The sequence below is a fragment of the Lissotriton helveticus genome, assembly GCF_964261635.1.
Source record: "Lissotriton helveticus chromosome 1_1 unlocalized genomic scaffold, aLisHel1.1 SUPER_1_unloc_14, whole genome shotgun sequence".
In the NCBI taxonomy this organism is placed as follows: domain Eukaryota; kingdom Metazoa; phylum Chordata; class Amphibia; order Caudata; family Salamandridae; genus Lissotriton; species Lissotriton helveticus.
The window spans coordinates 1,370,805-1,397,310 of NW_027611653.1; the positions used below are offsets into that span (position 1 = coordinate 1,370,805).

A 26,506-nucleotide genomic window follows, 5' to 3' on the forward strand; every position below is an offset into this window, starting at 1 on the left:
GATCACGGTGTCAAGGATGTTTACCAGGCTGGGAGCAGGAGATGGAAAACAAATCATTTATACAGGGTGTGAGTGTCTCATGGATTTCTGGTGAACTGCAAAGAACAGGGGGGGGGGGTTGGGTGTGCGAAAGTTCCTGGGCAGAAATGCAGGCTGCAAGATGGTTTTTTTTGTGTCAGTTAGAATGTCCTCAGGCATCAGCAGAAACGACCAGGTGGGTCGGGTGGAAGTGTTTGACACGAGATGGTTATGAAAAAGCAATGGAGTCCCGGTACAAATGATGCCGATCAGAAGAACACTTTTCCTGACCACGCTTACAAGGCACTAAGCGACGAGGAACCAGCTGACCTAAAAAAAACAATTGAAATTTCCACCAGTCTACTAGGGAACTCTGTTCCGGATCCCTCCCCCTAGCAGCTGCCCGGCACATCGGCCAAGATAACAGCAGAGGCCACTCCTTCTCCAACTTGCAGCTAAGACCTGGAACATCCTCCCCCTGTACCTCAGAGCAGCACCGTCTCTCCAACAGTTCAGGAAGGACCTCAAGACCTGGAGGCTCAACCAATAGGAACAGGCAACGTCTTCCCGCAGCAGGACCCCACAGCTCCTTGAGACCATCACGGGTGAAGCAGCCATGAGGAACAAATCCTGACTGATCAGTTGATGACTTACATTAATGATCCCCCCACTCTTCTGAAACAAAGCATTGTGCTAGGCCTGGCTATCTTTTCACTTCATCTCTTTGCCGTTTATCACCCCTATGTCCCTCGTCCTCATCATTACATTTTTAGGTGAACTCACTCCAAGACAGGCAACAGAACACAGGACAATTTTGAGATGAAGCCCCACCCATCCTCCTGGGTGCCATAAATAGGAAGGCATTCCCAGAATCCTCCTGTTTTCTTTTCCCTGGCTCCTGATGAGATGAGAGCAGGATATGTTGGAGGTATAATCCTTGTGCCTTTCAGGAGAGGTGATCCCTCACCTGCAGGGCTCGCAGGGGATTCCTCCTGCACTACAGGATGCCTGAACTTCCTGTGTAGAGGGGGCAGTGTCAGGTCCTGCATGTTTTGGGATCCTTCTCTTCCGGTTGTTTTGGACACGGAGGGAAGAAGCCCAGGTACACAGATTGGGTGCTTCCAGATTGTGGCAGTAATGGAAGGGTGCCCGATTCATGCGCATGCGCAGGAGGAGAGGAGTCCACACATGTGCAGGCTTTCACCTTCAGAGGGTGAGGATGAGCATCCCTGTATGACCGCCTTTCCGTTTAAAGACCAGAGTGCAGGTATATCAGTCTCTTTCCAGGATGATCTTCTTGTTTTGAGGATTTGTGCTGCAGCATTCCTGACTTGGTAAATTGCTGATTATTGTTGGAGCCATCATGGGGAAGCAGTCTTTTAAAAGGATGAATGTTTCTCCATCATCAGCTTCTTCTTCTCATAAAAGAATGCAGAGGGGACAGATATTTCCTTTCACGTGGTTAGATCTAGAGTATTGGCAAGGTGCACTTCCATAGCTTCTAGGCACAATCTGTATCTTAAAGACTGGAACACGGATGCAGCTCACAGAGCCATTTGAAGGGGAGAGGTTCTTTGCTGAGGATTGAGAAGACAAGCTGCATCGTGTGTTCATAGAGTGTAAACATTCCACTTCTTTTCGAAAGGATTCCTCAAGGGATATTTAGAGATTAAGCAAAATATATTATTGTTTAGGTCAATTGCTTTATGGTGTAATATTAAATATGAATGGAAATATATTTAGCAGATACAAATAGGGTGACATAACTTTTAGTGTCATATTTTACTAAAAGATTAATGAAAGAAATGTGGACAGGTTTTAAAAAATCACTCATTAGTAAGCAATATAATCAGGTGACAATATATTGCAAATTTATACTCTATAAATTAGATTCCGTTATAAGATATTTATTTATAATTGTTTTTATATTCTAAATGGTTTTTGTGTTCTTATTGGGTGATAATTTACACTATTTTGTTTATAAAATGTTTTCTTTGTGTCTTTATTATGGTCTTGAAAGGAAAACATACATCAGCCGGGTTCAGCTCTGCTCCTCTCTGTATTGGCTCTCAGCAGAAGAATGGATGCTGCGGCAGTCTGGCAGGAGCTCTTGCGATGACCTGTGGCGAAGACCTCTCTAATGGAGTGGACAATTCATGGGGTGTATATATAGTGTTGCCCACTGAATATTACTCTATATTGGTGGACTTTCCATCACTTTGAGACATAACTGGTATGAACCAGCATGATGAAAATATGTCAACTGGGTTTACTTTGCACATTCACTCTATGACCGTGAAAGGCGGCTATCAGAGACAGTAGCATGTATGTTTGCAAAGTTGTTGTTTTGATGAATTGACACTTTCCCAAGTTTTCTAAAGGATAACGACATGCTGTATATGGGCCAGAGGTAGAGAGGCAAATGTGTTGGGATCTCTCAACAGCAGTGTGTCTAGTTATCTATTTGGGAAAATAATATTCTCTGTGATAACCATATAACCATACAACGTGAGAACAATCCCACGTCACTGGAAGGCGGAAGAGAAGAACCTGGAACAGTGGAGTATCGGTGCACGTGGAAGCGCCAAAGGTCAGCTGTGTACAATTTTCAGGTAAAAAAACGTATTTGTTTTTTTGTGATTGAAGATTTCCTGATGAGTTTTCTCTCTAAATTGAACCTTACATTGTGAAGTACATAAAGCAAACACACTGTATCCCCCAAAAACACCTTAGAATCCTTTTTAAGTCTCTAACAGTAAATGTAATAAATACTGCTTGAAGCAAGATGGTAGGGTTAAACCGGCTGGGTTGGTTGAGGTACATGCAGGGCCACTGACTCAGGCTCTCCAAATTGCTTCCATTTTCCTAAATAGCACTTTTTCTGAGGAAAATGTTAAAGATGCAACAAATTAGAGCAGTGGTTCTTGAACTTTTGAGGCCCCCACTGAATCATTATTGGAATCCAGGGTGCCCACTGAGTTATTATTGAAAGCCAGGGATTTCCCTGGCTTAAGACATTTCTATGATTTGTACCTCAAAACAATACTCAAAAATATTGGAACAACCAATCACCAAATTCCCAACTATTCAAATCTTTTCTTTAATTCACAATCAAATATTGAAAAAGTTTTCAAATTGTCAGTTTTCTTTCTTTATTTGAACATACTTTATTAATTTGAATGTATTCATTCTTATATTCTTTAATTTTGTAAAAACAGTCAGTGACCCACTGAGCAGGCGCAGCAGGCTCCAAGGGCTCCTCGGACTACAAGTTAAGCATCACTGCATAAGAGAACTAAATTGGGAGGGACAATATATATATAACGGAGACACAAACCACAATCGACACAATTAAAGCTTGTCGTCTAAGTTTCTTTCATGAAATAACAACTTTCCATCATTAAAACTGGGGAACTCTGGATTTTATAGGAAGACTGGAGTACCCAATCATGCTATTTTAAAGCTGCTTCATTGCAGAATCATGCACAATTGGTTTGCAATAGAGAGTTTTTTTAAATGGAGGCCAGCAACCAATTAGCTGCTTTGAGAATGTTCTCTTATTGCAAAATCTTAGAAAGCCATGGCCTGCCCAAAAAGAATGACCCCTGAAATTCCAGATTGTTGCATGGACCACATAACGCATCTGGAAAGAGTAGCAGATGATACAGGAGATAGAGGAGAATGACTTTTCCTAAAGTAAATAAGGATTTGCGATTCAAGTGTTCAGAGACCCGATGCTCAAGCTTTCTACTCTTTAAGACATCGAGCTACACAGAGATTTGGATGCTTGGGAAAGGCAGGATAATCCACTGGTGTTAAACATGTTTTTTACAGCTAGAAAGTGAGAAAAAAACTCCAGGAGAACATTGTCTAGTCAGAAAGATCCAAAGCAGTGCTATCTGAAACGCAAAAGAATGGTAAATTTTGCCGATCGACCCATCAGAGAGAAATCGGGATTCTCAGCCAAGCATTTACCACAATAAAGATTACATTACCATATCATAACATTTGATATTTCGCTAAAGGAGTTCCACTTATCTTTATTCTTTTCATAATAGTCAAATGAATGGATACTTCCCTACGGGCTTCCCATCGATAAAGCCTGCTGTACACAATGGTCGATCTGTGTGTTGTGGAAAAGTAAATTTTGCCATGTTCTGTGTCCCTACGCGTCCTCCATCATATGTTATCTGTGCATGATTAATATGCATATGTATTCCCCATGTTCGATTAATGACGCAATTATAGTTGTGTCCATCTCTAGTATGTCAATTTCCAGTTCTCGTGAATACTACGAATATCAGGCCTATGTAAAGCTACGTTGCCACGTTTCTCAGTGTGCACGTTATTTCATTATAAAGTCCCCGTTTCTAGGCCTCAAAAGGGCCCGGACATCAGATTCAGCTCCTGTCTCCTGAGCCCTCGCTGAGGAGCGATACAGCCCCCACCTGTATCCCTGACCCTTCACTTACTTCCTGCCTTGCAGTGCCCGGTTCAGCCTGGCTCTGCCTCTGAGTCTGCCAAGAGTATGTTATGGTTCCAGTTATCAGTTCAGTCCTCCTTCTCTGCATTCCTAAAGCTACTGAATCGCATCAATAGTTTCCGTCATTGTCTAGCCTTTACGTCTCCATGTAAGAGAAATACTGTATTAATGGTCATTTAATATTCCTCATCACGCACTACATGTAGAATAATGCATGCTCCAGTCCTAGAGCCTGTTAGCCTTTACCCCGATAGCTTTTGGATTCTATCAACATGTTCTCTAAACATCAGATACTAGATACTGCTTAGGTACATGTCGCCCTGACTCTCCAGACTTCAGTCTCTGCTCCTAGCACAGAGTTCGTAGCCCCCAGTTTCTTCTAGTAACACGTCATTGCCAGTTTGCGCGCACCATTAGGTTAGAGGTCCCGGCTCCTTAGGTAGCCCCCTCCATGTTTCCGCCCCATTCATGACATATTCTGTTACGTTTGCATCACATGTCTATGTATACGCCCTGTTACACCTACTTTCACCCTTATCTTTCGCGACTGCTACGCGTCACACCCTTTGCTCCACCCACTGCTCCGCCTATCATATGTACTGTAATGCAACTGTTTTACTATATATGCGTGTGTATTGTTATTAAATGCTAGCGCGCTCATCCCAGATCCAGCCCCGGCAGCTGCCAGGCCCTGCCATCCTATTCCTATGCAGGTTGTCCTGTTCCTGTCCTTTATGCTGTAATAAACCTGCAAACTCCTACTACCTCGAATCTTGACTCTTATTTATTGAGCTATCTGTTATTGCTATGCCTAGTCAAACCTAGATCCGGTATTATTTATTTATATACCACATAATGGCGCCCGAACAGGGACTTGCCCTTTCCCCACGCGCCGGTGAAGCCACGCGTGCCCCCTGACCCTCTGCAGCCGTGACGGAACCATACCGTGCACCGGCAGATATTTCTGCTTCAAGTATCCCTCAGGCCCACGGAGGAGACGGAGGTGGCGGTCCAGCATCCAGACGAGGCGGTGGAGGAACGCGGCGAGTCCCGACCAGAGCCCAAGCCGAGAGTCCAAGGTCCGAGGTATCCGGAGGCCCACCCGTAACAGAAGTCCGAAGTTCGTCCGTCCGGCGTCGAAGCAGTCCAGTCCAGTTCGAGGCCTTCCGTTCTTGCTGCCCGGTGAGTACTGTTGCTGGGGTAGTATCTAGACAGGGTCAATCTAATTGACTCTGGTCCGTGGGTTGGTGGTACACAGACCCACAAACGAAGTGTCCACTTCGGTGGATGCGGGTCCTGACGTGTCTCTTTATGAGACCGGTGAGTTTCGTACTGTTTCAGCAGTGCATCTAGTTTCTGTTCTAGTCAGTTCTGTTCTCGAGAAAATTCATGTATTCTGTGTTCCGTATTCCAGGTAGTATTCTGTTCGAACTGTTATTTTTAATGTTCTTCATGTACTTTAATGTCGTGGTATGAGTGTGAAGTAATTATCGTGTTTATTGTGTAATTACGTGTTGTGTCTCAGTTACAGTTCAGTCATGCCCTTATTTTCGAAATTACGTCAGTTAAAAACTAGAAAAGGTCTGCTAGAAGCAGCAGTTCCTGTCCCGCCTAGGGACAGTCCAGGTCATTTTATGTATCAGAAGCATGGCATAAGCGCCATATTGTATCTAGATTTATGGGTAGAGTATACCAAAGGTTTGGAAGAAAAGTATAGATGGCCCGTATCAGGTACGTGGGATGCCGAATGCATCATGAGAGTAGAAGAGGCATTATGGAAAAAGAAAGCCAGACAGTCACAGAAAGATGCCATCGAGTTATGGCGCAAAGAATCCCATAAAAGAACCGAAAAGGAAATCAGAAAGTCAGAATTAAGTAGAGAATCCTTAGAGCGAGCCCAAGAAAAAGAATTAATCGAGATAGGTGAACGAGTTAAAACCGAACAGTCAGACAGACAGAGGAACGCCCTCATTAAGGGTATGTATCCTCTTCTTGCCGAGGGCTTGCCAAAAGCGACCCCGGAGGCATCCAGTAATTTTCCGCCACCCTTAGTTCCGATCAAGCTACGTCACAAACCGACCGCAGCTGATATTTTCATTTCGTCCTATTTGGACGACACAGTCCCGGAATATGCAAATCCCGCTCCGCCAGTCCCTGTAAATCAGGCACTTCCTGCTCCTCCAGACACCGGGGCACCCCTTGCAGTACCTGCTACGGTCCCCCAGGTTCAGCCCGCCATACAAGTTCAGCCCGCATTTCAATTTCCCGCCGCACTAGTACGAAGAGTGTCAGTCGACGGTTCCAGTTTAGGGGCCGCAGGAGGAGGTCCTCCTCAGACCCCGCCGCCAAATAGACGTCCAGGAGCAGTCGAGTTACATGAACGTGCGTTACAGCGTACGCCTAAATATCAGTCCATTGCAGAAATCAGGCGAGCTCTTACTGAATGCTGTTATGATCCAGTTCCAGGCGAGGATGGTATGGTTATATTTTCCGTGCGTGTTAGGCAGGTGTCCGAGTATCTGGTCACTTTACCGAATATGAAGGAAGATCTAGACAGAATATATCGTTTCATCCGTACAGGGGATGATCCAGAAAGTATTAGTGACGTCATGTCTCAAAGGAAAGTTGAGATCCAGCTCATGATATTAAAGTTTCTGATTAATTGTCTAATAAGGGAACAAGATTATCCGACCAAAGATCAAGTCGAAATGAAAGTCCTGACAAGGTGGAGTGATAATATAGCCGAGGGTAAGCATAAGACTATCAGTAGTATAGAGAGTATGTACAAGAAAATTCGTAAGGAAATAATAAGGTTACATGATCAACGTAAAGCAGCACAAGTAAGCGAGAAAGAAAATGACTCTGCGGAAGAGGTAGAGGACGAGAATTCTGACAGAATAGCGTATGTAGGAAAATCTAGATTTCCAGATCGCCATTTACGCCTAGAACACAAGTCTACTTTCCATCGTCCAACACCAGAACAAGGTTCTCTAGAACAAGTATTTCAAGCTACCGACCATATTCTGAAATCACGAATCGGTTATAGTGAGTTAAGTACTATGCATGAACAAGAACTAGTCCGATCAGCAGTCCGATGGATTACTGATTCTACCACTTTTCCAGACGAAATAGTGGCACAAATGTTTCTGAAATTGCCCCCAGCCGAGCAACGACTGGTGGGTATGTATATGATCCAGCACCTCATTACTTTGTATGAGGGTCAACATTCTGATCCAGGTCCGTTACACGATGTCCTGAACGAGTTACTCCAGTATAAATGGAAAGGTTTAGGTACCGATTTAATTAGTGTCATTCTAGAACAGCGCCACAAATATAGTATGTTTTTGAACCCGCATTTTGTTCATGTCTCACCCCCAGAAAGTAAACCCTTTTACATAGACCGACAAAATCCGTTACGAGAAGTGCATCCAGTTAAGACAGAGGGTGGTGAGATGCAACGAGTGTTTGTTTACACCCCGATCACAAAGATGGAACTCTTAGAGATGAAAAAATTAATTCCCTGTCATGATAAAGATCCAGCAGGGTTCCACCGAGAATTGAAAGACATGCTCCGTATGGGAGAATACACGTATCCAGACATAATTAAAATGTTAAAAGTCCTGTTGCCCGCAGGGGTATATGAGAAACTCAAAGAAAAAGATTGGGAGGTGGGAGAGAAAAAGATCGATTGGGCAGTTCTAGAAGCTGAAGACAAGGCACGAGTACCAGGTACCGGTCTTGGAGATAAATGTAAAGAATTACCAGAATTATTAATACAAGTTTTGCCCAGATTATTAACAACTAAAAAGGAAGACTGGGATGCAATCTCAGCCTGTAAACAGAAACAAGACGAAGACACTAGTGATTTTTATTCTAGATTTGAGAAATGTTTTAGCATCAACAGTGGCCTCAAGACAAGTAGCGAGTCATACCCTCACCTTTTTGTTACTAAATTAGTCGAGAATTCAAGTCCACCAATTAAAAACCGAGTTTTGAAAGTCGAAAGTACCTGGCAAGCTAACACCCCGTCCCAGATGTTACAGATGCTTCAATACCACCAGAATAGAATCAGAGAAGAGCAAGAACACGAGAGAAAGCGTATGAAAGACACGAAAATGAAAGTACTAGTTGCACAATCTGTTCCTCAAGACAGTCAGAAGAGGGGTCCGAATCAAGCCAGTCATCCTGCAGCTCCCGTTAAAGGGAACTGCAATTATTGTAAACAGCCAGGTCATTTTATAAACGAGTGTGCAGTTCTGAAACACAACATAGCTACCGGTAAGACTAAAGAAAGACCACGTCCGCCTAGACAAGAACAAGTTTCACAGACTCCTCAGCCACAGAATGCACAACAGACAGTTACTGTACCGCAGCCCATCGCTGCAACACAGCATGTTACACAGCAGATGTACCAGTATGCACAGTCCGAGTATCCAGAGTATCAGTCATATTCATGAAACAGCCTAGAGAGGGAGGTAGGCTTGCCTCTCGTCGAGATACCTGTAGATCAAGAAGGTCCCTATGTTCACAGTCAAGTACTAGGGAAAGACAGAAAGTTTCTGATTGATACAGGGGCAAGTAGGACCACTATAAGTCACGCCGAAGTTCCAGGGGCTCCGCTCTCAGGCTCTAGAAATGTTTCCCTTGGATTTTCAGGAAAACCTATCGTAAATGAAATTTCAAAGCCAGTTACTCTAGAAGTAGGTCCATTGTCCCGCACTACTGATCTGTTACTTACTAAGTCATGTCCAGAAAATCTATTAGGCATTAAAACACTGAAAGAGTTAGGTGCAGTTATATGCTGTTCCCCAGAGGGAATACGATTGTTTCTTCGTGACTTCAAGGGTCACTATGTGTTACGAGATTTTGATCCGAGATTGTCCAATGTCCCGCAGCATCTATGGGCGCAAGGCCCAACTGATGTTGGCTTCATGCAAATCACACCCCATCATGTGACTCTCAAGCCAGGTGTAGTCCTGCCACGAATCAGACAGTACAGATTGCCACCCGAGGCTGTAGCAGCCTTATCCAAAATTATTGACGAGCTCATGGCTCAAGGAGTAGTGGTAGAAACTGACTCCAATGTATGTAATTCTCCGATCATTCCAGTCATGAAACGTACTGATCCGAATGCACCTCCAGTATATCGTTTAGTGATTGACCTTCGAGAACTTAATAAATGTATTATTCCCCAGTACCCAGTTGTCCCAGATATCTCTTCCCTATTGACAGCCATTGATTCCGAAGCCACATTTTTTACTGTCATAGACCTCAAGAACGCGTTTTTCAGTGTCCCCATTCATCCGGACAGCCAGTTTCTTTTCGGATTTTGTTTAAATGGAAGGAGCTATATGTTCACACGAGCTCCTCAAGGTTTCACAGAAAGTCCTAGTATTTACAGTCAAGCACTCAAGAGACAACTAGACAACATTCACATGCCAACTGACACTGCCCTGCTCCAATATGTCGATGATCTACTGATCACAGCCCGTTCTGAACGTGCTTGCGAGCAAGCATCCCTTACAGTCTTGTATTTCCTAGCCGAGATGGGGCACAAGGTGTCCCCTTCAAAGCTTCAATTCTGTGTCCAGCAAGTGATCTATTTAGGCCACTTACTGTCCAAGAGGGGTAGGCAGTTGACACCAGATCGTATCCAGTTAATAGCGAGTCTTCCTCAGCCCAAGACCCAGAAGGAGGTACGTGCTTTTATCGGCCTTACTTCTTATTGCAGACAATGGATTCCTCAGTATGCATTTCTAGCTAAACCACTGATACAGTTAACGACACAGGAGGCAGCCGTATCGACTGTCCTCCCTTGGACATCTGAACATACACTTAGTTTCAATGAGTTAAAGAAAGCCCTATGCCAAGCTCCAGTTCTAGCTACACCGAACCACAGTAAGCCTTTTACACTTTTCGTAACTGAACGCGAAGGTACAGCATTATCTGTTCTCACACAAGATCAAGCAGGACAATACAAGCCCTGTGCTTATTTTTCGAGCACATTAGATCCTGTAGCCCAGGCTCTGCCTGCGTGCCTCAAGTCAGTTGCAGCCACAGCACTAGCTATCAGACAAAGTGATTCCATAGTCTTAGGACACTCCCTGACAGTACAAGTTCCACACTCCGTGGAAGTTCTTTTAAACCGAACACAAACTCAGCACTTGACAATTGCACGTTTAACAGGTTATGAATTGACACTGTTCCAGCCACACATAGAAATCAGACGCTGCAACGTCCTAAATCCTGCTACACTGTTACCATCAGCTAATCCAAATCCTGCCACACACGATTGTGTGGAAGTAGTTAACATTATGACTAAGCCAAGACAAGATCTGACAGACATTCCATTACCAGATCCCGACCTGACACTTTATGTGGATGGTTCATGCATGAGAACAAGTACAGGAGAACTAGTAGCCGCGTATGCAGTAACTACTGACACTGAAGTTATTGAAACACACCGTATTGACACCCTGTCTGCTCAAGCAGCAGAGCTAGTTGCTCTGACTCAAGCCTGCATACATGCCAAGAACCTGAAAGTTAATATTTATACAGATTCACGCTACGCATTCGGAGTTGTACACGACTTCGGAGTGCTCTGGCAGGAGAGAGGTTTCATGACTTCTCATGGAACCAAGATTCAGCATGGTCTCCTTATTCAAGCTCTGTTAGATGCAATACATTTACCGACATCCATTGCTATCATGAAATGCAAAACACATACGAAAGTTACTGACACTATTTCTCAAGGTAATGATCTAGCAGATCGCACAGCCAAGCTTACAGCACAGACTCCAGACATTTCAGTTAACTCAACACAGACATGCACTCCAGATCCGACTACATGTATGACAGTTAAGGACCCTACACAAGATGTCATAGACATACAGTTACATGCTACTCCTGAAGAAATCAAGAAATGGTCCGAACAAGGAGGGGTCCAGACAGATCAGGGATGGTTAACGAAGGGTAGAGCCACATGGTTTCTCCCCGACTCTATGGTTCAAGTCATTATTAATACCGCACATAGTCCAGCACATTTAGGGGAAAAAGCAATGTTAGACAGTATCCAGAACATTTGGTTCAACAAGCATTTACGAGCTGCAGCCAAGCAGAAAGTCCGTACCTGTATGATATGTTGTCAGTTTAATCCAGGTAAAAGTGTCCCGGTGGAACAAGGTGGATTCCAGCCTCCTGACCACCCTTTTGAAGTCCTCCAAATGGATTACATTCAGATGGAGCGATGTCGAGGTTTCAAGTATGTCCTTGTAGTTGTATGCGCTTTGTCCAGGTGGACAGAAGCATATCCAGTCCCAGATTACACAGCCGCGACCACTGCCAAGCAGTTGGTTCGTGAGTTCTTCCCCCGTTATGGACTCCCTAGAGTCGTATATTCTGATAACGGCCAGCCATTCTCATCTGAGTTGATGAAACACGTTTCCCTGTTGTTAGGGTACCAGTGGAAGTTCCATTGTGTACGCCATCCTGAAGCAGCCGGTCTCGTAGAGAGACATAATCAGACCCTGAAAATTCGCATCGCCAAAGTATGTCAAGAGAAAGGTGTGGACTGGCTAATAGCTCTGCCAGTTGCTCTGTTCTATATGCGCATGGTCGCACATTCCAGATCAGGTCTGTCCCCGTATGAGGTCGTTTTCGGCCGCCCCCCTAACATGTGGGGTACTCCTAGACCTCGAAGTATTACAGATGTTTCAAGTAATATGCTGACAGATTACCTAGCTTCCTTGATGTCTGCCCTCAACTCTTGTCGTTCACAGGTTGCCGCCGCATTTCCAGACAATACCGAGGTGGCACCGCATGAAATCGTTCCCGGATCCATGGTCCTAGTGCGAAATTTCGATCGTTCAAGTCCGCTGGAGCCTCGCTGGAAAGAACCCCGACAGGTCCTCCTCGCCACCCGCACAGCCGTGAAGTTGGAGGGACGCAAAGGCTGGGTACATCTTTCGCACATCACTAAGTTTTATGGATTGAAACCAGTTTCAAAGAACATTTCCGAGGATTTAAAGGACTGCCAAAGTACTATTCTTAAGGACTGTCCCGCAAAAGACAATGATACTGAACCCTCCCTGTTAGAGACAACTCCGCAACAGGAGTATAAGAAAAAGTTAAGGTCTAGTAAAATAAGTCAGCCAGTTTGATTGTCTAAGTCCTCCCCTAGGTGAAACGGTTAGACCGGTTTCTGACATGTATAAAATAGACCCCCATAGTGAGAGAGTTAGTCAAAACTCAATCCGATGTATCGTTTTTCTAAGTTTCATACTGTTTCTCAGCATTATGAGTTCCTGCACCAGTTATGCATTTTATCTGTATTTTCCAGTTTCTCATGTAAATAAGTCTTCTAATGTTACAGTAGAGCACACGTTTAGTGATCTGCCTCCTCATGAACTCTCTTATCGCCTCGCTATGCGTAACAATTCTTTTATCCGCATGTTACATTATTCACACCAGACCAGCAATGCCACTAATTGTTGGGTGTGTGGTCGACTCCCCCCTTTCCAGACACCGAAGGGAGTTCTGCCACTCTTTCCTTATCCGTTTTCACATAATGGTTCGTGTGGAGCATGGTCCACGTTAACGTCATCCTCAACAGATATGTCTTTTCTTAACAGTACATGTTTCCCAGACAAGCAAGGTCTCCCCCACAGAACAGGTTTAGATCTAGAAAATGAAGTTTACAACTTAGGTAATTATTCTTCGAATTTCATGGTCCTGAATGTCCAGTCTGATTCCACTCCAGACTTACCTGCTATTTCCGTATTACCAGTCAAAGGCGAATTATGTGTCCGAAATAATGGTTCCGTACATGTAGGACATAGTGATTGTACTACTATTGTCAAGTATAGTGACAGTGGGAAATCTATTTTCAAAGCTTCACGTCATTCTTATTTTATTTGTGGTCAAACCGCATATGTTCGTCTGCCCCTCGATTGGGAGGGAACCTGTTACATTGCCTTCCTACTGCCACCTGTTTTCCTAGCCCCATCTGATTATCACAGAAACACACATCTAGTACACATTAGACATAGAAGGGAGATTGAGTCCCCAATTGTCGATTATACTGAAACTGCTCTAGAACAGTATACAGATTTCAATAGAGGTTTCTTCTTCTTTATAGGACCTATCCAGAATAGTAAGCTAATCCGTAGGTTAACAAGAACCCTTGAAGCAGTAGTGAATGAGACTGCCTCTGTCCTAGGTAACTTAACCGAAGAGCAATCTGCTATGAGATTTGTCGTTTTGCAGAATCGTCTCGTCCTTGACGTCATACTGGCCGATAGGGGCGGGGCATGTAGAGTCATCGGATCTAGTTGCTGCATTTTCATTCCAAATAACGCGCCGTCTGTTTATTCAGCTATAACCAGACTCCATAAAATTGCCCATCTGTTACACCAAGATCCAGGCACCTGGACATGGTCCGGTTGGTTCTGGAATATAATTTCCGCCTGGGGATGGAAAGTATTGTCCTTTCTAGGTATTGCAGTAGCGATCATATTCAGTTGCTGCCTCTGTATACAATGTGGCCCTGCGATTTGCGGCATTTGTGCTACCTCTTGTATTCCTAGTCCCAAGCCCCGTTCTAAATCCCGTTCCAAGAAAATTCGAGACGAGCAAATGATACTGTATGAAATGATAGATGGTATCATGAATATTGATGTTTCCTGATGGAAACGTAGTGACAAGGAGGGAATGTGGAAAAGTAAATTTTGCCATGTTCTGTGTCCCTACGCGTCCTCCATCATATGTTATCTGTGCATGATTAATATGCATATGTATTCCCCATGTTCGATTAATGACGCAATTATAGTTGTGTCCATCTCTAGTATGTCAATTTCCAGTTCTCGTGAATACTACGAATATCAGGCCTATGTAAAGCTACGTTGCCACGTTTCTCAGTGTGCACGTTATTTCATTATAAAGTCCCCGTTTCTAGGCCTCAAAAGGGCCCGGACACCAGATTCAGCTCCTGTCTCCTGAGCCCTCGCTGAGGAGCGATACAGCCCCCACCTGTATCCCTGACCCTTCACTTACTTCCTGCCTTGCAGTGCCCGGTTCAGCCTGGCTCTGCCTCTGAGTCTGCCAAGAGTATGTTATGGTTCCAGTTATCAGTTCAGTCCTCCTTCTCTGCATTCCTAAAGCTACTGAATCGCATCAATAGTTTCCGTCATTGTCTAGCCTTTACGTCTCCATGTAAGAGAAATACTGTATTAATGGTCATTTAATATTCCTCATCACGCACTACATGTAGAATAATGCATGCTCCAGTCCTAGAGTCTGTTAGCCTTTACCCCGATAGCTTTTGGATTCTATCAACATGTTCTCTAAACATCAGATACTAGATACTGCTTAGGTACATGTCGCCCTGACTCTCCAGACTTCAGTCTCTGCTCCTAGCACAGAGTTCGTAGCCCCCAGTTTCTTCTAGTAACACGTCATTGCCAGTTTGCGCGCACCATTAGGTTAGAGGTCCCGGCTCCTTAGGTAGCCCCCTCCATGTTTCCGCCCCATTCATGACATATTCTGTTACGTTTGCATCACATGTCTATGTATACGCCCTGTTACACCTACTTTCACCCTTATCTTTCGCGACTGCTACGCGTCACACCCTTTGCCTCACCCACTGCTCCGCCTATCATATGTACTCTAATGCAACTGTTTTACTATATATGCGTGTGTATTGTTATTAAATGCTAGCGCGCTCATCCCAGATCCAGCCCCGGCAGCTGCCGGGCCCTGCCATCCTATTCCTATGCAGGTTGTCCTGTTCCTGTCCTTTATGCTGTAATAAACCTGCAAACTCCTACTACCTCGAATCTTGACTCTTATTTATTGAGCTATCTGTTATTGCTATGCCTAGTCAAACCTAGATCCGGTATTATTTATTTATATACCACAGTGTGATCACCATTCTGTGAGACGCTAGGCAGCTTAAGATACTTACAATAGTGACAGAGGTACAGCATTTAAATGAGATGGTCAGTTTGACTGAATTGCAACTCGTCATTGTAATCTGTAACCTTTTAGTAACAACATGTGATGGTGTTAAGCGAATTCGCTCCTAGCTTCGATGAGATATAGACTGGCTTTTATGCTACACTGTGTCCCATGGATAGGTTTTATATTCTAATACTCATGATGTAATACATCTTAGTACACTGTGATTCATCCACATGTTACAAGAGCCAAACATTGTTAATTTTCACCTAGGGAATTCAACTGAGCAATTAGTGCGAGCAATCGTTATAAGCTTCCCCTTAGCGGCCATTAAATGTGCACGGTCACTACATGAGACAACACACTCCCTTTGTCAGAAGGTGAAATGTGCTCTGCTGGGTTGAAATGTGTAGGCTTAAAGAAAGGAAGGACGTAAACTGGATACAATGAGCACTAGTACACCGTAAGTTGTTATTCCAAAATAAGAAGATGGACGAGAGGAACAGTGTTTGGAATATTTGAAACATCATAATGTCACTTTAGAGCACACATTTTAAAGAGATAGGCATTATAAATTTAGAATATACTTTCAAAATTAAAGTACTTCTCTACAGAAGTCACAGAGCGTAATTTTGCATTTAATTTTTTTTCTGCAAGTAACCTTGTAATTGTCAAAGACAGCAGCTAATAAGGTGAGTTTCTATAAGCAGTTAATACGGTAAATTAGTATAAGCAGCTAACAAGGTGAGTTACTATAAGCAGGTAATTTATTATACTTTCAAGCCGCATCCTGGAACAGACTGATAGCACAATATTGTATGTTACTAGGCCTGGGCGGAGTTCTCCTATGCGGAACTCTGCGAAGTGCCAAAAAAACTCTGCCACAATCTGAGGATTTCTGAAAATGCGAAGTGCGGTAAGTCGCTCTGCTCATGTCCGGTGTTTAGCGCCAAGACATTGCACTGCACAATAACATCAGTGCGAACTGCACCATGAGAATCGTAAGAGGGCGCTGTTTTTTCAGCCCCTTGAGTAGATGTTCTACTCACACAGCAGCTTCCTTAACATGAGCGGTAGCGACCTGCCACGACTGATTGCGTTGAGAAATCTCGACTGGAGGAGGCCAGCCATATGATACTTCTCACTCTCGCTCGCCAAACTTAACATTGACGAGCCGCGCAAGAGGGAAAACTCAGCCCTGTGCGGCTTTGTGTAGTTTTTCAGAACTCTACGATCCATGGGTAAAGCTCAGTGAACTCTGCCGACGAGGTGGAATTCGTCACCCACCCCTATATGTTACAAGAAAAGAGCAATAGGGGCAGCGAGCAAACCTGAGACAAAGAATTGGAAAATGTTTGCCAGTGTAAACTAATATTCGGTTGAAAGCTTTATTCGATATGCAAGATATCTTATAAGCATACGTACATATAAAAACAGCATTTCAAAACAGTAAATAAGTATGTCAACATTAAAATACTAAGACAATAAAATAGGATATAACCCTAGATAGATTAGCTAAAAGGTGAATTAAATTGAAATTGACAGTCTCTTGCAGCGAATCAACCATGAGCATTTTAAAAATTTGGAAACACCGCAAACAATTGGAGGGGCAGTATCAGTCAATACAATACATAGTGCAACCAGATGCCTACGTATTCCCAAGCGTCTAAAGAGAGGTTTAAGCCAATACCGCCTAGGATTAATATAGTCCGGGCACTCAAAAGAAATGTGTGCTACCGTTTCTGGCCTAGATTGACAAAGGGCACAGAAGGGCGATAGATGAACACCGGATTTTCCATTTTGACACAAAGGCCCAGATCGGGAGGGTGCCTACCCTGAGCTTGAAGTACAGGGCCCTATCAACTGGCAAGGTGATTAAGTCCAGGCAGGGTTCGTAGGCTACCACGTCCTTTATTTCCAAAAATGCTGCAGTCATGTTACAGTGGTTTTGGTTCCTGATGAGTTTGCCAGAAGCCCAGTCCCAATAAAGTTTTTTGAGGTCAGCCTTTGGTGTAGCAGATTTTGTAGTCCAACAGTCCCCCAGGCCCAGCTCTCCCAAGAGATTTTTGGTGTCCCTCAGCCACTTGATCTTGGCCCAGCCTCCCATGCTCATTACCTCTGCCAAGCCGTCGGCATAAGATTTTAACTCCGGAACCCTCCATATACGGGACCAAAGAAGCAGTGGTCGAAGGCGAGCCTGATCTTTAATGCTCTTGCAGCCCACATCCAAGAGCACCGGGACTGTCGGGGTGCTCGAGGGGAGGGCTAGGAGGTCCTTCAAAAACTTGTTCTCAGCCTTGGATAGGGACTCTAGATTACAATGGCCCCACAGCTCGGCCCGTACAATGCTGAGGTTACACCTCTGGCCTTGTAAATCTCGATAGCAGGTCTCACAAAGTGTTTGGGTGATGCTCGAAATTCCCTGAGCAGAGCGCCCCCTACCTTTTTGTGGTTCAGGACCATCTTGTCAATGTGGGAGGACCAATTCATATTGTCTGTTATACGCAGCCCCAGGTAATCAAATTCGGAAACTTTCTCCAAGGGGACGGTGTTCAAAACAGGCGGGCGTCCTAGTTTCCTTGGAGGGTGCAAAATCAGATATTTAGTTTTATCCACATTGATTACCAGACCTCTGGATAGACAAAAGTCCTGGAAGCGGGTCAATAGTTTCTGTAGTCCCTGGGGAGTTTTTGAAATAAGCAGAGTATCATCTGCAAACAGCAGAGTAGGGATCCGTACTCCCCCCAGACAAGGTGCGTCCGCTGGTTCTTGCTGCAGATGCTCAACCACACCGTTGACGTAGAGCGAAAAGAGTGTGGGAGCTAACACGCAACCCTGTCTGACACCCCTACAGACCGAGATCCTGTCCGTGTTTTCCCCATTTTTCCCCCAACGGACCTGGGCATAATTGCTAGTGTGAAATTTAATGAGTAGGGACAGAATATAGGGGGGGAGCCCCAGACCCTGAAGTACCCTCCAAAGTTCCTCCCTAGAGACCAGGTCAAAGGCAGTCTTCAGGTCAATAAAGGCCAAGTAAAGACTGCCCTTGCCTAGTTCCACGACCTTGCAGTTTAAGAGTGCTAACCTGAAGACCTGCTCAATGGTGCCCGTTCCAGAACGGAAACCGGCCTGGAAATCAGATAGCACTCTGTTCTCGTCCACCCAATGGAGAATACTTCCCAAAATTGCCTTTCCTGCCACCTTTTGCGTGGAGTCGATCAGGCTAATTGACCTGTAATTCCCTGGGCTATCTCTGGGACCCTTTTTATAAATAGGGACGACCACCGCCCCTCTCCATGAATCTGGAACTGGGCCACCCTTCAAAATGTCGTTTAGAAGTGCAGCGATTACAATGCCCCAGTCAGATGGATATGCACGCAAAAGATCCCCCGGAAGCCCATCCGGGCCTGGTGCTTTCCGCGGTGCCACCCACTTGATAACCTCCTCTACCTCCCGTACCGTAAAAAGATCAAGATTAACGTCCCCTAACGAGACGGTGAAAGAGGCTGGGTCATTTAGGGGCCCTTCTACCGGAGCGTATAAGGCCCCAAAGTGTTTTGACCAGTTCTGGGGAGGGATGTTACATGTCCTCAGGGTCTCGTCGGGTCTGTTACGGGAGCCCACCAGATTCCAAAACCCTCCTGCGTCCTTGCTTTTACTGGCAGCCAGTAGGCCTGCCCAGAACTTTTCCTCCCATTCCTTTTTGGCAGTTTGGAGGGTCCTGGAATAAGCCTTTCTGGCCTCCCTGATCTTAATATTCACTTTGAGGTAGAGGGAGAGCTGATATTCTCAACAGTGCGTGTCAACACCTGAGATGTTTGTGAAAGATCTTTAGAAGGCATCACTACAGTCCCCATACCCTTCTTTCTGCAGCAGCTTTGTCTCATAACAATGGTGGCAAACAGTTAGGATCGCAGATAGAAGGTGGACACTAGGACAAAGCAGTCGGCAGTAAACAGATAGGATATCAGGTAGAAGGTGGACACTAGGACAAAGCAGTCGCCAGTAAACAGATAGGATCGGAGGTAGAAGGTGGACAGCAATACTAGCAGCACGTCTCGCTTCATGAACACAGAAGGAGAGAAGGTAGTACCATATCAGGCAAAGAACCTATTCCCACTCAGAAAGCAGGCACACTAGTGAGAATGGTGCACTCTGTTATCACTTGTGTCAGACTCCTGCTGAAAGCTGTCATGCTGTCAAGATAGGACCCCTCTATTGCCAAATAAACTAGGCTCCTTGTTGACATCGCACATTATCTTTATAGTTTAGGGAACAAATCTCATTTAACATCTCTTTCTACACAATCAGCAGTGAAATACCATGAACTAAAATACATTATTTTGCTTTATTACATTTCAAAAAAACATAGATTTCTTATTAATATGTAAAATCTAATCATCATTGTGTACATTGCATAGCATCGTGATTGCTTTTTACTGGATCATATTTTAGTTCATGTTAATTTGAACGTAAGGTGGGTTTGATCCTGGTACTCGCCTCTGTAGCGTGTTTTTAAAGGCTCTTGGATGTCCATGCATTGGCCATGGTCGGATGTTTGGTTGTGCTTTATTAGTAGAGATTTAAAAGTGTCTGGATTCACATTCTTTATGCCACTAATGGCCGTACCAGCCACTTATTCCTAAATATGTAGAGTTGGGTTTAAAAATGGTTCCTGTTAACGTAAAGGAAAGTGAGTTTGATCCTGGTACAGACCCCTGTAGTGTGTTATTTTTAAGGATGGGTGTACTGAAGACCAGTCATGTGTCTTATTCCTCACTGACTGGGTGGTTGTGATGGTGGTCGATGGCAGGAAGAAGTTCCTGAACTCAGCACTTCGCTAAAATAAACTCAGTGCAAGGCATTAGTTTCTACCATCTTCGGCTACTGAAGATTTACCCTTACCTTTAATTTGATTTGCATATTATATTGGTGAACTCCTTCCTCTATGCAAGCCTACGCTACGAGAACACTGCGTATTTAATGGCTCCAGCAACACAAAAGAGCACTTCAGATTATTTAGAATGCTGCGGTCTATCTTATTTGTGGTCTGAGGAAGCCCCAGCTGCATAATAAAGTTTATTGTTTGCACACGAGGCAGCACATACTTTGTAAGTCCATTCAAACACTGGCAGAGCTCATAAATTGAGGGTTCCTCTTTGCATGTAAACACAAGCCTGAATATTATTTGTGTCAAGACTCAGTATCGTTTGTGCTCATTCTCTTCTGAACCCCGATTTTTTTTCCAGTGCCAAGAATCCAGAAATGTCTAGTAGGGAGTCGATAGTTCTGGATTCTAGCTCTTCAGAGCTGGAATTCTTTACTGCTCAAGATGCAATCTCTCCCTAGCTGTCAAGCTTTTAGAAACCAAATGAGAACTAAACTTTTCAACAGCCCTTTCTCCTATCAATAATTTTGCTATCATGCACCAGTTCTGTTCTTTCACCAGTTCGGATTTGGAGTGATTCTCTGTAAAAAAGATACTTTTAAAATTCTAATTGTGAATCATTTACATAGTGGTAAGCCTGCAAATCTCTCAATGATCCAGCTCGATGTTGTACACCTTTGGGGAAAAGCCACTATGGCTCGTGCATTAAAAGATGCATGTGATGATTGAAATGAGCATCACTTCTCCCGCATCATGGGTGGGAAGACATATATTGGGCACTGCCACAGGGTTCTTCCTTGAGTCCCATCCTCCGCTTCAATGTCTACATTGCTCCACTGGCCTCCATCGTATGGTCCTATGACTTCAGCATTATCTCAAGTGCAGATGACATGCAACTCATACTCTCAGAAGAAACATCGATCACACAGTCGCCCTTCCTTATGTGCATTTCCAACATAGCATAATAGATGAAAAGAAGCGGCCTCAAGCTACGTGCTGACAAATCTGAAGTGGTACTGTCCGGCAAGTACACCTCTCTCTGGACCCTGGCCAGGTAACCCAGCACCAGAGGCCCTACATCCATTCCAACCACAACGCCAGGAAATGGGTATCCCAATCGATAGCCAAATCTCCATGACCAGCCAGGACAGCACAGTAGCAGCTACATGCTTCCACACTGTCAAGATGCTCAGAAAAATATTCAAACGGATCTCACTAGACAGCAGCAGGAGTGTCAGATAAGCATTCTTCACCAGTAGACTAGACTACGGCAACACCCCCTATGCAGGTACAACCACCAAGTTCACCAACAAATATCAAGTGGTTCAAACCACAGCAGCAGACTCATACGCAATCTCTATCCATGGACATACATCACCCTCACTGACTCCCCATCTAGAAGTGCACCACTTTCAATCCCCCCACATTCACCTACAAAGGCACTCCACATCTTAGTCCTTGCGTAGCTCAACGACCACATTCACTTCCATACCCATAATAGGCAACACAGATGAGCTGGACGACTCCGCAACCACATCCCTGCATCACCTCACTCCCAGATATGTCTTCTCCCAATCGCCCCCAAGACCAGAAGGAACTCCCCCTCCCCATCAGAGCCTGTTTTTGTTCAATTGGTGATCAGCGTGTCTTGCAAATACAGTTGGCATAACATACCATAACTGAACGCATCAAGCCTGAGAGTTGCAGCTCATATTTTCACACTTTCACTTCTCCTGCTTTTGGACACTGTTCTCTAGATGCGGCCACAGAACCAGCAATGTTCCGCAAAATGACCTAACACCCGAACCAGCTATGAATTTCCACCAGTATGTGCTTGTTAAATTAGTTTTAGTGTGCTGGGCTTATAGGGTTATTAACTAATCCCTTAAACTAGTTTTTAATGACCCTTTTTAGTCCAAGCATTGTTCACATTATTGGATGATCAGATGTACTTGGATGTTTTTTCTTTCTAACTATACCTAAATAAATAAAACAAACAATGGTATTTTATTTTAGTTCACATTGTGCTCGTCTCCCAGTATGTTTTGCTGGTATTTTGTATTTTTTTCCTAGGTTTAAAGAAATGAACAATCGCTGAGAACAGACACTTTTATAATTTTACAAATATCTGTTTTTTCTTCTTTCTTACCAATCCAGTCTTTTATCACCAACTTTTTATAATCTGGTTTTCGAAGATTCCATATAATTTTATTATTTTGAGTAATTCCTTTATCTCAAAAGGACTGCAATTTTTTATTCCTGAGTATGTTCACAGACAGGATGTTGATGGCCTTAAATGTTTGCGTTTTTGCTGCACCTCTAGGATTACTTCTATGCTCGTTTCATTAAGGTGAACTTTTGCTTATGGTATTCAAAGGATTAAAGGGGTGATAATCAGAAAAAGGTCTTCACTTGTTCAATGTACTTGAATGTTTTTCCCTTGGGTCTGTTTGTTGAAGGCCTATGTAGTAGTGATGACTAACTAAAGCTCTTCACACATTCACTGCACTTGAATAGTTTTTCCTGTGTGCAAACACTGGTGCTTTGTAGATGTGAAAATCAGCAAAAGCTCTTCAAGCATTAGCTGAACTTGAGTGGGTTTTCCTCTGTGTGTATTCACTGATGTCTTAGTAGGTTTGATAGTTGACAAAAGGTCCTCTCACATTGACTGCACTTGGCTTTTCCTCTGTATGTGTTTGCTGATGTGTCATCAATGTAGAAGATTTACTAAAACTACGTCCACATTCACTGCACTGATATGGTCTTTCCCCAGTGTGAGTTCTCTCATGCTGTTTTAGGTGTGCCGATTGACTAAAGCTCTTCTCACATTCACTGCATTTGAATGGCTTTTCCCCGGTGTGTGTTCGCTGATGATATCTTAATGTTGATAAGTTACTGAAACTACTTCCACATTCACTGCACTGATATGGTTTTTCCCCAGTGTGAGTTCTCTGATGCTGTTTTAGGTTTGTCAATTGACTAAAACTTTTCTCACATTCATTGCACTTGAATGGCTTCTCCCCTGTGTGTGTTCGCTGATGGCTTTGTAGGTATGATAACCGACGAAAGCACTTCACACATTCACTGCACTTGTATGGCTTTTCCCCTGTGTGCGTTCTCTGATGAATCCTGAGATATGAGGAGTTCCTAAAACGGCTTCCACATTCATTGCAATGGTATGGTTTTTCCTCTGTGTGTGTTCGCATATGATTTATTAATGTTGTGGATTCTCTAAAACTACAACCACAATCAGTGCATTTAAATGGTTTTTCCTCTGTGTGTGTCCGCTGATGAATCCTGAGTTTTGCCGATTCAGTAAAACTACTTCCACATTCACTGCAATGATATGGTTTTTCCCCTGTGTGTTTTCGTTGATGGCTTTGTAGGTGTGATAACTGACTAAAGCTCTTCAAACATTCAATGCATATGAAAGGTTTTTCTCCTGTGTGTATTCGCTGATGTTTCCTTAATGTTGACGATTGACTAAAGCTACTTCCACATTCATTGCAGTGATATGGCTTTTCCCCGGTGTGTGTTCTCTGATGCTGTTTTAGGGTTGATAACCTACTAAAACTCTTCTCACATTCATTGCACTTGAATGTTTTTTCCCCTGTGTGCATTCTCTGATGAATCCTTAGCTTTGAGGAGTCACTAAAACTCCTTCCACATGCATTGCAATGGTAAGATTTTCCCCTTGCGTGTTTTTGTAAATGTCTTTGTAGGCCTGATAATTGAATGAAGCTCTTCACACATTCACTGCAGTTGAATGATTTTTCCTCGGTGTGCGTTTGCTGACGGCACTTTAGTAGTGATGACAAACTAAAGCTTTCGCTGGATGTGTAAGATTTTTCTTTCTTTGGATCAGGTATATATTTTTCTTCATCCTATGACTGCTTTTCCGGATGGGCCAACATGGTTGATAAAGCACTTGCGTTAGTCTCACATTCCTTGCAAGTGTGTGATATTTCAGAAATGTTCTTTCGGATTTAACAAAGTACAATTATCACTAAATGCCCTTCTTAGTGGGTGATTGTGTCTTTAGATTCAATAATGGTGTTGCGTGCTTGTGGATAAAGATTAATCATCCTACTGGTCACAACAAATTGGGAAAAAGTTTGTATTGTAGACAGTAGAACTTGTCTGTCCTTCACCCTTCAGTTGTCTGGCTCCACTCCATTGTGCTTTTCTCTGGTTGTTTAGTTAGAATGTGTTTGCAGTACACCTACAGCACTGAAAGGTGGGTTGTTATAATTGTGGACAGCAAAGCATTGCTGTAACCACATCCTACAGATCTCATGATAAAATGCTGTTATTGGACTTGTCTACAGGAGGTAGTTTGCCTTAATTCTCTAGAGTTCTTTTCTTCGTCTTGTTGCGTGGAGGTGCACAACTCAGACTCTTACATCCACTGAACTGCCCTTGACTGCTTCTTCCAGGATCTGTTAGTTTATGCTCGGGGTCCTCTGTCTCGGACGTGAAGGATTTCTTTAATATTGGAGCTTATTTACTCTGGCTGTTTTTGCAGATTTACATCATTCTCTTCTTTATTCATAAACATTTTGTGCATTCAAGGGTTTTTGTCTGTTGAATGTAAAAAAATTAAAATTACTACATGGAAAGATAATGGAATTTGCATGCACAATATTTAACTGGCCATAAAAACATCTCTGCTGTACCATCTTTGAAACTTATCAAGGTTATTTCACTATAAACAGATATTTCAATAAACGTTCAGTTGAACATGTCACAACTTATTTATTTCAGAAAATGTGTTGATTTACCAGTGTTCGTAGAGTAAATTAGTAAAGAAAGAACACTTGCGTAGTTACAGCTTTCTGTAGCTGCATATAGTCAAGATTTGTTTTAAACGAGAACAGCACTTGGAGTAAGAGATGGACAGAAGACCTAAGGCAGTAGGCTGCAGCTCACAGTGTTGTGGCATTCATCAAATATTTGTGTACATGGATCTGGCTGGCTTCATTACCTGCTCCTACAATATGCTGTATGGCATTGGTTCATTGATACTTTTTATTTTATGGTGTAATGTACCTGGTCTGGAAACTTATAATGTGGATTACTGAAGGTGAAAATGGTATTGATGAAATGATTTTGGCAAGCGGGTAATCTATTTGAGGTTTAGCAATTGCTGAGGCCCAATGGTTGTGGACGTCCAATGTGCTGATTAGTTGAGAAAAACAAAACAAATGTACCCTTTGTGCTTAGCTAAGAATGGCAGATAAATTGAGCAGCATGAATAAATACAGTTGTCCAAGGTAAATGGTGTTGTCAGAAGAGCAGATAAACTGATGGTGCCACATTGGAGGGTGATGTTGATGGGTTAGTTACATGAGGGACATGGTGCACTAACCAGCATACAGGGCCAAAGAAGTGTGCACTTTAGCTTTGCATCTAACTTTATGGCAGTCTTACAATGTTTCTGGGTAAGTTAATTTGTGGCACGTAGCACTAGTTTCCCTGTTGCCTGTGAAAACTGATCAAACTACAAGAGATACAGCAGATGATAAGCAACACGATGTGTGGTCGAAGGCAGCAGCTCTCAGACGCTGAACGCATTGAGCAACACCAGCCTGAAAGGTCAGACTTATTGTTTTCTTTAAAATTAATGATCTTTATACTCTAAACTCCAATAATTCATTCCAGTTCTATATCTGTCTTATTCAGAAATATTTGATTGATTTTGATATGAAAGGCCCATGTTCTCCGTAAGAAGGGGCTTAATTCCAAAGGATGTATTGATTATGCAATTATGAGGGTATGCATGGACGGTAACTACGATGGTGGGTTGAAGAGAGTACTCCTGACTGAGCCAGCCCCGTTTAATGTCTTTAACAGAACTGGAGTACAACTGGCAGGGCCGTCTAAACATTAGTAGCCATCTACTGACTCAAAAGCATAAATTGCTTAAATGTGTACTGGCAGTGTCCATTTCTGTAGAGGCAGCATAGTGGGGAATGGATCATGGTGGGGCACTGATCCAGCAAAGCCTCATTAAAAAGTTGGAACAGAGATATATTTAGATACCTCTTTGATGGCCTACTGTGCGGATACAAAGGTCACATACAGAACAGACCAGCGACTAGGGATGCGGCCAGGTAATTGGAAAATAACTGCCGAGTTGCAAAGGAAAACAACAGCTTCATGCC

The 26,506-nt window shown here is 43.5% G+C and overlaps 1 protein-coding gene across 1 annotated transcript in view; it reads right to left on the reverse strand.

The window, feature by feature from the left end:
• LOC144805540 (uncharacterized) overlaps window positions 1-24,625 on the reverse strand; it is a 215,678-nt gene extending 191,053 nt beyond the window's left edge. The window contains exons 1-2 of the mRNA XM_078672072.1: window positions 24,569-24,625; window positions 23,012-24,226 (exon numbers count right to left, since the gene is read on the reverse strand). Of these exons, the coding sequence (XP_078528198.1) occupies window positions 23,012-24,226; window positions 24,569-24,625 (1,272 nt within the window). The remainder of the gene's footprint in view (window positions 1-23,011; window positions 24,227-24,568) is intronic.
• Between the last annotated feature and the right edge of the window lie 1,881 nt (window positions 24,626-26,506).